The sequence below is a fragment of the Lithobates pipiens genome, unplaced genomic scaffold, assembly GCF_037356315.1.
Source record: "Lithobates pipiens isolate NorthernLeopardFrog02 unplaced genomic scaffold, aLitPip1_a1.2 Scaffold_1, whole genome shotgun sequence".
Taxonomy (NCBI): Eukaryota; Metazoa; Chordata; class Amphibia; order Anura; family Ranidae; genus Lithobates; species Lithobates pipiens.
This window is the reverse complement of record NW_027507685.1, coordinates 153,088,264-153,103,237: the sequence shown is the minus strand read 5'-3', so window position 1 is coordinate 153,103,237 and position 14,974 is coordinate 153,088,264. Positions and strand designations below refer to the sequence as shown.

Below are 14,974 nucleotides of genomic sequence, written 5' to 3'. Positions count from 1 at the left end.
TGTAAGGATGTAATGTTTTATTTATATAGATATAGATATAGATATAGATATATAGATAGATAGAGATATCTATCTATTACACAATTGTGTTAATCATTTTTTTTTATAAAATATAGATTTTTATATTAATAGCAGCAAAAGTTAAATCTAACACTTGTATTGTGCTGTGATAACTGAGGAATTATCAGATAAAGAATTATAAAGAAATTTAAGTCTTGTTTCTACAGAGCACCACTACCTACACTGTTAGATTCCTCAAGAGCAGTAGTTATGACTTCTGTTAATACACATGTCTGTGGTTCAGTCCTTCACGCCATACCGGACCGCACAGAGGCCTATAGTGACCTGTGTTCAAGTTGGGGCTCACATCCACGTAGGTCGAGGTGTTGGGGGTGTGCAGTGATGACACTTTTCCATCTGGTGCATGTTCTTTCTAGCTATGTGTGTTTCATCTCCCTTCTATCTAAAATGTATGCATTCTAGAACATTCCCATAGACACGCAGCTCTAGCTGTTTCAAACAAAATGCCTGCCCCTCCAGTGTAGGAAGAAACTATTGCTTGTTTTTGCAATGGTGGGCTGGCACAGAGTAATACTCGCTCTATTCCACTGTCCCACAATCTTCTCCCATGCTGGTTCTGCTTAGGATGACTGGTCTACCAAAGCCAGTCTTTATGACTTTATATTACCTGTCTTGTTGTAATGTCAGCCAGACTGCACTGTAATCAATGCAGGACCAGCAGCCACATCATCTGGATGGGTTGTGGCTGCTGGTAGGGGTGCCTGCCCAGATTCCATGTTGGAGATCAGAGAGTCTGACTGCTGGCACTTGTGGGTCCAAGGAGGAGGGAAGATGATTGCTCTGCACTAGCCTTTCTCTTAGCAAAAATTAGAAAGATATTATTCATAAATGGGGGAGAGGTTTTTTTTTTTCTTGTTTTTTTTTTGTGGCCAGTGTTGAGTTTTAAGTAATTTTTTTATATTGTTTTCATATGCTAGATAAAGGACTTCTTCGCCTAAACCAACATGTTATTTTTTCCCACTACATGTGTTCAGGTAGCCAATTTCACCAGTCCTGGTTCAATACATTTTTACAAAAACTTAGTATAGTAACATAGAGGAATCACACAGAATGTACCATGAGGGGCCCTAATGCCCCAATACCCGTACCAAACATTCCCTTCAACACACAAGACACCACTTGTCCCCGAGTCTAGAATCAAAAGAGGTCATATAAGAAAGGATAGCATGCCAGGCCTGGAGAAAATCAGGGTTCAGTTTCTGGCAAGGAGTGGGCACAGAGAGACCTGTACCATCGGGGTATACCAAGTTACGACTCGCCATAACAGAAAGAGAGGGGGTAGGTCGATTTCACCAATCCTATTTCACAACCAACTCAGCTTCAGCTTTTCAACCTTCTTTTATTTGCATGTATGCATTGGGAAGGATGTAATAGAAGTTCTTGTTGTTTAAGTGGAATCTGTCAGGATCAACATATACAATCGGCCATTGCTGACTTGTTTCTGAAGGTATAAGCTCCAGAGCTGTCATTCTGTCCTTCACTACTAGTGAGGCACTTATACAAATTAAGTATGTAGCCAGATAGGTGTAAGGATAGCTTACCAATCCCAGGACATGCATTTTTGCATTAATAGCACCAACATTTGTATCCTGACTGACTCATTTTAAGTATGACAGAATTGCTAAATCCAGATATTGCTATTTTTTCTTTTATCCTATGTGTGTATTTGTGTGAATATTTATTTATTTTTTTTAATTATTTTCAAGGTAAAAGAAACTAAGTTTTACACTGCTTGTTTTGTGAAAGGGCAAATAGTATTTCTATGCATTGGCCATAGAAAACTATTTCTTTCATTGCTACCAAAATGGTAAACCATAAACCATTCAGAGCTAAAAAAAAAAAAAACTCCTCTCTCTCTCATTCCGTCTTGTTAAATATACCTATTGGGTACTCCCTTTTCAGGAACATTTAGCAGTATATTTAGTGTATGATGTATATTTTCTGCCATGAAATTGACTTTTTGCCCTCTGGTCTCAGGTACGTTTAGTGGAGTTGCATCGTCTGTGGGAGCTCTTGCTGTTGAGGATGCAGGAGAAAGGAATCAAACTGCAGCAGGCTCAAAAACTGGTCCAGTACCTGCGGGAATGTGAGGATGTTCTGGATTGGATCAATGACAAGGTAGGCTGCTCACCTTCCTGTGGGTTTTACTGTATGTACATGTATACAATGAGATCTGTTTATCCATTTTATGTATGTTTTATCACTGTAATGTGATAGTTTTAGGTTTTTCGAGATGTGCAAAGAGATCACAAACTCTTGTAGGTAAAATCAAACTGAATTCAACATTTCTTCTTCCTCTTCATCCCTGCTCTGTGCAGTAGTTTTTTGCACAGAGCAGCCCAGAGCCACCTCCTCCTCTTTGATGCTCCTGCCCCTCCCTCCTATTTAGTGCCTCCACAGCAAACGGCTTGCTATGGCAGCACACGAGCCAAACCGCAGCTCCCTGTGTCCATTCAGATAAGGAGCCCCAACCCAGCCCCACCCCATTCCTCATTGGCTGGCTGACTTTGTTTGACAGCAGCGGGAGCCAATGGCGCTGCGCTGCTGTCTCAGCCAATAAGAAGGGGAGTCCCGGACAGGTGAGATACTCCTGCAACATCTCTGGATCTAGATGAATCTTCTGACTTTACAATCACTTTACATAATAATAGATAAAGATAACAAATGTAATAATAATGGAAAATGTAACATAAATACGTTGCTATTGATGCCTTTTCACCAAGGAGTCTTGTCCACTGTTGTGGCTTGGCACGATAATTAAACCAGACACGTGCATTAAGCAGCTCTGGGACGAGACTGACTATTCCAAATTTTGGCTGTAATATATACAGGACTAGTGAGTAATGAACAACCAATGGTAACTACCGTATATACTCGAGTATAGGCCGACCCGAGTATAAGCCGAGGCCCCCAATTTACCCCCAAAAAACTGGGAAACCTATTGACTCGTGTATAAGCCGAGGGTGAGATATGCCTGTCCATCCCTGTGTGTGTGTCCATCCATCCATCCATCCATCCCTGTGTGTGTGTGTGTGTGTGTGTGTGTGTGTGTGTGTGTGTGTGTGTGTGTGTGTGTGTGTGTGTGTGTGTGTGTGTGTGTGTGTGTGTGTGAGGCCTTGTGTGTCCAGCCTACCTGTGTCCCCAGCCTCCGTCCGGTCCCGAGCCTCCGTCCGGTCCCGTCCCGTCCCGAGCCGAGCCTCCGTCCGGTCCGGTCCCGTCCCGTCCCGAGACTCCGTCCGGTCCCGTCCCGTCCCGAGCCGAGCCTCCGTCCGGTCCCGTCCCAGGATCACCGCTCTTCGTCGGCGCCCATTTTCCTGTTCAAATGCCGCGCCTCCCTGTCTGTGATAGGCGGAACACAATTTCCCAGCAGTCTGTGTTCCGCCTATCACGGCCATCCTTTCATCCTCGTCCGTAGTACGAGGATGAGCGGATGTCCGTGATAGGCGGAACACAGGCTGCTGGGAAATTCAGTGTTCCGCCTATCACAGGCGAAGGCGGAGCCGGAGGCGCGGCTTTTGAATTAGAATAGAATGGCCGCTGTCTGTCTGCTCGACACGCTGATCGAGCAGGCAGACAGCGATGACTCGAGTATAAGCCGAGGGGGGCACTTTCAGCCTCAAAAAAGAGGCTGAAAATCTCGGCTTATACTCGAGTATATACGGTATCAACAAGTGATGCCTTTTCACCAAGGAGTCCTGCCCACTTCTATTGCAGCTTGGCAAGATAATTAAACCAGATGCTTGCATTAAGCAGGTCTGGGATGAGACAAACGTTTCCAAGTTTTGGCTGTGGTATATACAAGACTAGTGAATAACTAATGACCAGCGGTAACTGTTTGGAAAGTGATCTAGCCATTTAAGGAAGATGGCACACGTTTCCTGAAAGTAGTAGTAGTTTCCAGCAGTACCTGCCATGTGGTGATATGGCATGCTAAGCATACAAACACCTGCAGGTCTGCTGACTCCATACCACCACATGCTACTGCACACCCTCTGGTGCCCAAAGATTGTCTTCGCTAGTATAGTTCATTGTCTTCTGTACATTGGATGTGAGCCTAGCCTTATCTTCCCATTCATTAAGGAAAATAGTTTTCTGAGAATTTGAGACTGTGAAAATCTTCATAATAAAATGCAGTCTCCCATGTACCTTGATTCCACATTGAAACATATACAAGATAACCACTCTCAAACATAGGCAGTAGGTCTTCAGACTTGGGGACTGTACTGCATGGTCTTTTAATTCTATGTAAAAATATTTCTTATAGGAAGCCATTGTGACATCGGAGGAGCTGGGCCAAGATCTGGAGCATGTGGAGGTCCTCCAGAAGAAGTTTGAAGAGTTCCAGACTGACTTGGCAGCCCACGAGGAGAGAGTGAATGAAGTCAATCAATTAGCTGGAAAACTGGCCCAAGTAAGAAATTGTAGACATTATAGCTCCCAAGTCTTGATTTCTTAGGCTGTCTCCATTCGGCTGACTGACCAGTTCTTCTTCATTAATGCGCTTTCTGCTCACAGGAGGATCATCCTGAACTTGAAATAATAAAGACCAAACAAGATGAAGTCAATAACAGATGGCAGAGATTGAAGGGCCTGGCTCAGCAGAGACAAGGCAAACTGTTTGGAGCTGCAGAGGTCCAGCGTTTTAACAGGTATAATGGAAGAGTATATCCTTTAATTATAGACCAGCTCAGGCATGTGTTGGGTGCTTTTCCCTGAAACCGTGAAGCTGAGCTCACTAGGAAACCAGTAATGCACCAATCCTCAGCTGCGGGGCCCATTCCCAGCCTACAGCTGCATGTATGCAAAGGGGTGTGGGCACACATTCAGCTATGGGACATGGAAAGCCCCCACCACCAATGACTGCTTCCTGGAGGGCTTGACCTGACCACATGGTTCTGAAGGGCATCCAAATGCACCCAAACCCATCTCTACTTCTAATATAAGCTTGGATTTCTGTTTCCAGCTATCTTTTATAAAGTCTGATCCTCCAGTTTAAAAAGCGCTCACAGGGAAGGCGCAAACACCTAGTGCATTCCCAAAAATGTAATAGTAAAGATATTGAAATAATAAAAATGGATACTCACAAAAGTACAGTATAAGATCATGTAAACCAGAAGATGCCATGTGGTGCAGGATACAATTGTTCCAAAAAGGGGCACAGCTCTGAGGAAGGGGATGCACCCCCGAAACACCTCAGCTTGCCAGTATAGTGGGGGATGTTGGAGCACTTGTATCCTAATCACATGGCATCTTCTAGTTTACATGTTCTTTTATACTGTACTTTTGTGGGTATCCATTTTTATTATTCCCATATCTTTCCTATTAAATGTTTGGTAATGCACTAAGCGTTTGTGCATTCCCCATTTGTTCTCTTTGTAGTTTTAATTTGGATTTCCCTATCTGAGGTGGGCTGCATTCGCCAAGCATTCAGGACATTTATGGATGGGTTTGTCTGTTAAGCCTGGAGGACCTCTGAGCGTTTAGAGTGACTGTCTTTTTATTTATTTTTTTTTATTTATTTTTTTTTTTTTCATGATCCTTCAGAATAACTTGTCTGTAGAACCAAGAGTAACATTTTACATATTTTTGCAGTTTGTGCTTCAGTGTTTGTATGTTTAGTGCTCCATATCGGATATCGTCTGCTCCTTGTCTTGCATTTTTTCCCCCCTAAGCACCATTTTGACCTTATACACAGTTCTTGTAAGAAGACCATGTACAGCTGACATTCACCTGAGACTTTATTGTACGAAGGATGAAGGCATCCTGTGGGATTGTTGCAAAATGGTGTGAAGAATAGAAAGATTGAAAAAAAAATAAAAAATCTGTATGCGAGGAGACAACATCCATGGGATATGTTTCCAAGTTTGTTGGACCCTTGGTGGGATCATGGTTTTAGCTTGGTATCTGAGGCGCTTTGATAGTGAAAGGTGTCTTATAGATGCTGATGCTTCAAAGGACCTTCCTATTCTACAGTTGTACTTTGTATGCACATACTGTAGAGTAGAATATTATATATACTATTATGCCATGCACAGCTGTGTGGTAGGTTAACACATTAGATACAGTAACACACTGTAATGTGAGAAGAGCCGATCACAGCGCCAGTGTGAAGAATAGGACAGTGCTGAGTAATCCCTAAGAAACATCCCGCTACCACCAAGCAAGTATACAATAAATCTTGAATATGTATGGATATTTAAAATGCCACCTTTCATGGAATGTAGACCTGAGTGACCAGTATTGTGTACATAGCAGATTCACTGAATCCTGCAGATGTGTGGTCATGCAGCTCCTCTAATAACCCATGAGCTTGCAGAGTAACATATGTTGCTGGTGAGGTTGTAACAGTCCTCCAATGTTTTTTCAGTTTTTTTTGTTTTCTTTTTTTAACCGTGTCCTCTTAATTCTTGGCTATAGAGATGTGGATGAGACCATTGGCTGGATCCGGGAGAAGGAGCAGTTGATGGCATCAGATGACTTTGGAAGAGACTTGGCCAGCGTGCAAGCTCTCCTGCGTAAGCATGAAGGTCTAGAGCGAGATCTGGCAGCTCTTGAGGAGAAGGTACGGTTTGTTCCACGTGGGGTACACGGGGCTTCTTGTGTTAGGATGTGAAGTGGGAGTTTAGTAACTGATCAGTTGACCTCCTTTGTATAGGTAAAAGCCCTGCGTGTGGAGTCAGAGCGCCTGCAGGAGTCGCACCCTCAGAATGCGCCACAGATCCAGGTGAAAGGGACGGAGTTGATCACCAACTGGGAGCAGATTCGCAGCTTGGCAGCAGAGCGCCACACCCGCCTCTACGATGCCTACAAGTCAGTTATAAACTAAAATGCACTTTTTCCTCCTTTCTTAATGACCTCGTTGCCATTTTGAATATACTTGGCTCAAAAAGTATTAGACATTAGCTGGGGGGAACCTCCTGAATTTTCTGCCTGACAGAAATGTATACCCTTCTTTACAAAAAAGCTTTGACTAGAATTGGGCTTTAACCGCAGTCTTTGGAGAAATCAAACATTTTATATATTTTTAAACAGCACAGTTGAACAGATAATTGAGGCTAAATAAAATTCTAGCTCTGCCCCTTTAAGAAAACTGTTCTGAGTTCCATTTGTGTATTCATATTATCAATTTTGTATTGTTTTTAGGAATAATACATGTGACTTGATGGCTTCGGTTTTGTGCTTCTTTTCCAGGCTACAGAGATTCCTTGCAGACTTTAGAGACCTGACCAGCTGGGTTACTGAAATGAAGGCTCTCATCAATGCTGATGAGCTGGCCAATGATGTGGCTGGAGCTGAGGCTCTTCTCGATAGACACCAGGAACATAAGGTAGAGTACCTGCTTCTGCGATGTGCTCAGAAATTGTCAAGTTTGCAATTTTCAGCTGCTTGTTATAAAGGTCAGCTGAGTTTGCCTTTTAAAGCGGGGGCAACTTGTGTCACCACCCTGCAGATACAGCAGTTACGTATAGTCCGAACTAATATTTAAAGCTGACCTCTAGCCTTACCTTTTTTTTAATCCTGCACAATTGTACAGACTTCTTTCCTGAAACTACTTGCTCTCATTTCACTGCACACTGTGAGCTTCTCACTGTGTACATTCGAAGCTGCAGCAAGTGACCTGAAAATGGCCGCCTCTCCTGGTTGAGGGACATTAAGCATCATCTAGCCCATTCCTTCCCAGCCTAAAATTCAGTGGATTGCCATTTCATTCATTAAATAGCCATTCCATCATGGAGACTCAGCATCACATGTGTGCATTACCTAGGGCAGTCTGCATGCAAATACAGCCTGTCTAGGAACACCCACTCTTCCAGACTGACTCCTACCCTTGAAAGCCTTTTGATATTTGCAAACCCCTTCCCATGAGCCAGCCCACTGATTGGAGCAGTGCTGAGGGCCCTTGAGACTTGGTACCCACTACTGAGGCAGAGTGCTGTGATGTTTTCAAGAAGCTACATACAGCACCCTGCTGGCCCCTCCCAGTAGCCATGATCTGCCTGCGTTTCACAGAGAACCAATGATGCTGTCACTGTGCTTAAAATAAGGTATGTTATTAAAACTTTTAAAAATGTCATCGACCTTGATGAAAGGGAAAGGAGGAACCAGGGAAGGCAAAATGAAAGCAGATAAAACTTAATCCCAAAAATGTAGTCAAAATAATGAAAATGGTACCACTCAAATGTGCCAGTCAGATCAGCATGTGAATAGACTGGTGCAAGACAAACCGACTTGGATTGTCAGGCTCCAGTAGACTTCAACAAAATGGTGACTGTCTGCACACAGACACAAACTCCCTGTTGCATAAATGTGAATCAGATGGGTATAAGATGGCTTTAGCTCCTGTTCACCTGTAGAGAACACCTCAGATTTGTTTCGCCCCTTTTGGAGTTTATTTGTAGAGGCCTCTATGATTACGCCCCAAAACAGGCAAAACGCATCTGATGAGTTCTACAGGTGGAGAAGAGGAGGTGAAGCCATCTTTTACCCATTTCATTCAGCTTTAAAATATTACTGAAGGTGACGCTTTAATTCCAAATTTTGAGTGGTCACCAGAACGGGAATAGAACTAGCAGGGATTTTCCTCACTCTGGAGGAATTTCCTCTCACTTCCTGTTTTTTGGCTATGGGACAGGAAGCAATGAGAAATCTCCTCCATGAGAGACAAAATAACTGGCAGGGTTATAACCCTTCCTTACTCTAGGCCAGGGTTTCTCAACTCCAATCCTCAAGGGGCCCCAACAGGTCATATTTTTAGGCTTTCCGTTATTTTGCACCGGTGATTTGATCAGTTTCACAGCCATTTCATCTGAAGGAAATCCTGAAAACATGACCTGTTGGGACGCCTCGAGGACTCGAGTTGAGAAACATTGCTCTCGGTAACATTAAAAGAAAAGGCCTGAGTTGGTATTGCAGTGGCCATTTCTAAGAGTTTTAGAAGTACGTTTCTCAACTTTACTGACTCAAACTTTATATATATATATATATATATATATTATAAAAACTTTGTATTGCCCTTTATGGGTTGATCTAGATGTAATGATATAAATACAGCTGTTTTAATATATGTATATTTTTTTTCCTTCTACCCACAGGGGGAAATCGATGCCCATGAAGACAGTTTCAAATCCACAGACACTGCAGGACAGGACTTGCTCAATGCTGGACACTATGCCTCCGATGAAGTCAGGGAGAAGGTAAGCAGCCAAGAGCAAGTCTCTTGCTTTCTTGATCAGAGACGGTTTATGGCTTATATAAACGTGTGTGTGTGTGTGTGTGTGTGTGGGGTCTTCCTATCTGCACTGTAGGTGGACATAGCAGGGTGAGAACAGTAGGGTTAGATGGGGTCAAAAAAGACAGAGCGGGGCAGCCTGTTAATGTTTTACCTGGAAAAGATTACAGCTGCTGCAATTTGATTGGTTCTTTTGGACACAAGAATTCATTATTTTATTTTTTTTCACATTGGAAGCTTTTAACAATCGTGGCACTCCGATTCCTCCTGTATCTAAATGAATTTTAACTGCACTGTCTGTCCTCATGTTGTAAAGTGCTGAGCAAAGTGTTGGCGCTGTATAAGTCATATATAATAACAATTCCTATTGTTTAATTTTTTTTTACACACAATTTTTTTTATACCAAGTAAGGTTATAATGAATAAAATGATGGTGACAAATACTTTGAAACATATTGTCACATAACATAGTAGGTGCATCACTTGCTACATAGTTATAAATGGTATACAATAAAACATTGGTTTGAGACCGTTTTACAAGCCAAGCAAAATGTGTTAATAAATTTTGACTTGATATACAAGCGTTGTCTTTATATAAGAGTAGATATCAGCTGAGTTTAAGAGGAGAGGAGCCTCTAAGTGTAACAATATGGTTACATTTAATGAAGATACAAAATTTAGCAACTCACATGGTTGATGATTAAAAGGGGCACATCTAAGTATGTAGGCATCTGGGATGAAGCTGTCCACATAGACCAGTGGTCTCCAAACTGCGGCTCTTTGCTTGCCTTTACCCAGCCCTTGGGGAAATTGTCTTCCTACTGATACAAGACACTATTCTGCCAAGTGGCACTAATATTGGGGTACTATTCCTCCCAATGATACCAGAGATGGGGCACTGCTCCTCCCCCTAATAACAAAAGTGGTGATGTTTACTCCCACTGATGCCAAGAAAAATGTCCAGTCCCACTGGCCATAGTCTGCCCCCCCCTCCAAAAAAACTGAAAGACAATAAGACAATAAACTGGCCTTTGTTTAGAAAGTTTGGAGATCCCTGACATAAACCATCCTTATCTTTTATATGCTAGCTCCTGCTGGATTTTGCTTCTAACCCCTTGTGGAGGCTGCCATTTGTAGATGGACATATTATGGTTACACAACCTGGTCACATTGCTGTAATATTTTTATATAGACTATAAACTGAAGGATTTATGAATAAATGGTTGTGAAACAAATCGCCTGTTTCCATTATTTCTTAGGGGTAAATTTTGCTTTGATATACAAGTGCTTTGGATTACAAGCATGCTTCCGGAACGAATTCTGCTCACAATCCAAGGTTTTGCTGTAGTTGCATCACATATTACACAGAGCCTTGCTAGCTATTACCTAAGCTTCTTTGTGTGTTAGAAGAATTTAGAGGAGATTAGGAGAGGTAAATCTAGGTCTAAACTCTTGTTCTCTAAAAAGGGTAAAAGACCATCCATAATACGTGGTTATTCATTTGTGGTTGTTGGGGAATGAATTGTAGATTCAATGAAGGTGAGGAGGTATGTGGTGAGGGTATGGCATTGGCAGCTGGCTGGCTCTGGGGGTTATGGGGTAAGAGAGAGAAGGGGAGAAAGGAAATGGGCAAATAATCGCCTCACCAAGCACTAGATGTGTACTTCTAGATTGGGGGGGGGGGGGGGGGGTGTGGTATCAGTAAAGTGAGACTTGGCTCAGCAGTTGAAAGTAGACTTACTTCCAGGGTTACAAGGTTCTCAAAAAAAGCAAAAACCTACATTGCTTAATGGTTCCACATGAAATAGAATATAACCTTAAACTAACTTAATGTAACACTCCAAAACATGCTTAAAGTAAAGAGGCCTATTTGGGATCTCTTTAACGCAAGTCATCAACAGTGTTATTTAAAGCGGAGGTCCACCCTAAAATGGACCTCCGCTCATCGGAATCCCCCCCCCCCCCCCTCCGGCGCCACAATCGGCACCTTTCAGGGGGGAGGGGGGTGCAGTTACCTGGATAATCCAGGTAACTGCACCCACTTCCGGGCTAGCTCTCTGCGGAAAGGGGCGTACGTTACACCCCTTTCCGCAAGCGCCCGCCCCCTTCAGCAAGTGTCCTGCTGCCTGCTGGGAAACACACAGCTCCCAGAGGCAGCGGGGACCGTCCGGATTGCGCCGCGCGGCTCGCGCATGCGCAGTAGGGAACCGGGAAATGAAGCCGAAAGGCTCCATTTCCTGATTCCCATACCCAAGATGGCGGCGGCAGGACCTGACAGACGAGCGATCGGCTTCGGGTGCCGACATCGCGGGCGCGCTGGACAGGTAAGTGTCACTATTTAAAAGTCAGCAGCTGCAGTATTTGTAGCTGCTGGCTTTTAAAAAAAAAAAAAAAAAAAACGCGGCGTCCCGGTGGACTCCCGCTTTAACAGAATGTAATAATTTTGTCTTGTAGCTCACTATCTTGGCAGAAGAGAGGAGCTCCCTCCTGGAGCTGTGGGAGCTGCGCAGACAGCAGTATGAGCAATGTATGGACCTGCAGCTTTTCTACAGAGATACCGAACAAGTGGACAACTGGATGAGCAAGCAGGAGGTAAGCTCACTTTCACTTCTCTTTACTGAATCATTATCTGCACGTTGGTTCTAAAACACCAGTTCTTTTATCAGGCTTTCTTACTCAATGAAGACCTGGGTGATTCTCTGGATAGTGTGGAAGCACTTCTGAAGAAACATGAAGATTTTGAAAAATCCCTCAGCGCCCAAGAAGAGAAAATCACGGTATGACATGATTAAGTTCTTGCAACAAGCTAGTCATTGTCCACAGTGCAGTTCATCCATCCTTCCAAAAAAAAACAAGCTTTTCTCTGTCAATTTTGCATTCGACATTAAAGCAAATCTGTCATGAGAGAAATCGAGACTGCCAATGATGACCTCCGTCTGAAATTGCAGTTTTGTTTGGCTATTTAACCACTTAAGGACCGCCTCACGCTGATATATGTTGGGAGAATGGCAAGGCTGGGCACAATCGCGTACCTGTACGTGGCTCTTGAAGTGCCCAGCCGTGAGCTCCGTGGCCACGAGACCAGCTGACTCCATTGCCGCTGGTGTCCCGCGATTGGGGCACAGAGCTGAAGAACGAAGAGAATGTCTATGTAAACAAACCTCTCCCCGTGCTTCCTAGTGTGGCTGTCACCGATAGTCTCTTCCTTTTTTATAGGGAAAGACTGTCAGTGACGTCACGTGCCAGGCCACGCCCCCTACAATAAAAAAAACACATAACCCCTACACTGCCCCCAGTGGTTAACTCCTTCATTGCCAGTGTCATTTACACAGTAATCGGTGCATTTAAATAGCACTGATTGCTGTATAAATGACAATGGTCCCAAAAATGTGTCAAAAATGTCCAATGTGTCCGCCATAATGTCGCAGTCGCAATAAAAATCTCTGATCGCCACCATTAATAGTAAAAAAAATTAATAAAAATGCTATAAAACTATCCCCTATTTTGTAAACGCTATAACTTAAAAATTGTCGCTCTATTTTTGTTTATAGCGCAAAAAATAAAAACCGCAGAGGTGATCAAATACCACCAAAAGAAAGCTTTATTTGTGGGGAAAAAAATAACGCCAATTTTGTTTTGGAGCCACGTCGCATGACCGCGCAATTTTTCAGTTAAGGTGATGCCATGCCAAATCGCAAAAAGGGGCCTGGTCCTTTGGCTGCAAATTGGTCCGGGGCTTAAGTGGTTAAATACTGTCATGGGTATGGTAGAGGCATGCAGAAAGTGATTCTGTCTTAGCCAGAACTCTTGATACCCGTTTCCTAGTCAGTGACTCAAAGTACTAGAGCCTCACAATGACAGCCAGGCAATGAGCATCATAATAGAAAAAATATATAAAATCGTACTGAAATAACAACATCACAGGTCTTTATCCTGCAAATGGTAGATAATTAATTGAAAGCTTTTTAGAGCTTAGATCCTTATGTTTGGCTCTGCATTTGGAAATGACTACATTCTTCTTTTTTTTTTTTTTCTGTTTTATAGGCCCTCGATGAATTTGCCACCAAGCTCATTCAGAATAAACACTATGCAATGGATGATGTTGCTACACGCAGAGATGCGGTAAGTCTGGTTTTATCTGATTGCTTTTAGGAAGGTATAGCTCTTACTGTGTCAGTTTACAGATCTATAGTGAGATATTCCTTTTTAATGCTACTGTTTTTTTTTTTTTTTTGTTTCCTTTTACCCTTTAGCTCTTAAGTCGTCGTAACACACTCCATGAGCGAGCCCTTTACCGTCGCACCCAGCTGGCTGACTCCTTCCATCTCCAGCAATTCTTCAGGGACTCTGATGAGCTGAAAAGCTGGATTAATGAAAAGATGAAGACTGCCACCGATGAGGCTTATAAGGTGAGTACAGTGAGATCTCCTGTGCACGCCAACAGTTGCCCTTCCTGACCGGTATCATTTTCAGGTAGTAGATGCAACAATTTGATTGGAAATTTTTTGTTAATGAATGAAGACCCTTAGCTAAGTTTACACTATACTACTGCAGAAACATTTTATGTGGCTATAGCAACATTCATTTTTAAAGGGGGGGGGGAGTTTGTTCCTTCCTCTTTTATTCCATGTGTGTTCACCATTGTGGGAGGCATCCGAGTAATAAAACAGATTCCCAACTACTTGTTTTCTCCAACTCTGCTGCCTGATGCTTACTATGATTAGCGGTAGTTTTATCAGCAAAGCTCTGGCTTGGAGCTGCTGTCACTCAACCAAACAGGAAGGTGCGGCTGGTGGAATCAAAGCTGATCTTGGGAGTATAGGCATGCTGTGTGACAACACTGTGACCTGTATCTCCCAAGTAGCAAGCTCAGGGATGCAAACCGACCACACCAGCAAAGATCAACGTCCATGCTTGGTGTGGTCAGATTGAGAAAGGCAGACAGGGGAAACTGCAGGATCACTTTTTTTTTTTTTTCCCCCTAGGAAATGACTGAGAATTTCCATATTGGGTGACTTTTACAAGAAAATTTATTGTATCAATCCCCACACATTTTATTTCAGTTCTGTGACACACTGTGCACTGTGAATAAGCACTTCTGTATCACACATCTCTCAGAGCCTGTTATCTGAACTACAGAGGTGCTGAGGCAAGATGTTTCAGGAGGTGGAGTCAGTACAGGAATTCTAGCTTAAACGCAGCAGGGTACCATGGGATTTGTAGTCCTTTTAAAATCTGAAAGTAAACCAAAATAATGAGCTGAGAGGAAGCTGAAAAGCATGCAGGGAGTCCAGGAAGTTGTTGAAAGAGGATGAACAGACAGACTGCTTTTACAATATGAAAGGGAGTTTTTCAAGCAAACCTTTATTGGATTGTCAAAAATTACTATTGTTTCTATTGCTATTACAATGCTGATGTTCTAAAATGAAATGTGTATGCTATGACTAAGGATGAGCTCAAGCAAGTTCGCATGGTCCACGTGCAGAGCCCACCAGGAAGTCGGCGCTGTGCTAATCACAGGCAGTGAGACATTGCCCCGATGCGAGGCTGCAGAGATCGGGCAATGTCTCACTGCCTGTGATTAGCGCAGCGCTGCGCCGACTTCCTAGTGGGCTCTGCACATGGACCGTGTGAAAACACCTGAGCTCATCCCTAGCTATGACT

The 14,974-nt window shown here is 43.2% G+C and overlaps 1 protein-coding gene across 5 annotated transcripts in view; it reads left to right on the top strand.

The window, feature by feature from the left end:
• The window catches only part of SPTAN1 (spectrin alpha, non-erythrocytic 1), a 120,607-nt gene that overhangs the window by 52,057 nt on the left and 53,576 nt on the right, over positions 1-14,974 (top strand). For all 5 annotated transcript variants that reach the window (XM_077478697.1, XM_077478695.1, XM_077478694.1 and 2 more), the window contains exons 4-14: positions 2,059-2,199; positions 4,346-4,492; positions 4,597-4,730; positions 6,499-6,643; positions 6,737-6,891; positions 7,273-7,408; positions 9,174-9,275; positions 11,765-11,902; positions 11,977-12,087; positions 13,355-13,432; positions 13,564-13,719. In XM_077478697.1, the coding sequence (XP_077334823.1) occupies positions 2,059-2,199; positions 4,346-4,492; positions 4,597-4,730; positions 6,499-6,643; positions 6,737-6,891; positions 7,273-7,408; positions 9,174-9,275; positions 11,765-11,902; positions 11,977-12,087; positions 13,355-13,432; positions 13,564-13,719 (1,443 nt within the window). The remainder of the gene's footprint in view (positions 1-2,058; positions 2,200-4,345; positions 4,493-4,596; positions 4,731-6,498; positions 6,644-6,736; positions 6,892-7,272; positions 7,409-9,173; positions 9,276-11,764; positions 11,903-11,976; positions 12,088-13,354; positions 13,433-13,563; positions 13,720-14,974) is intronic.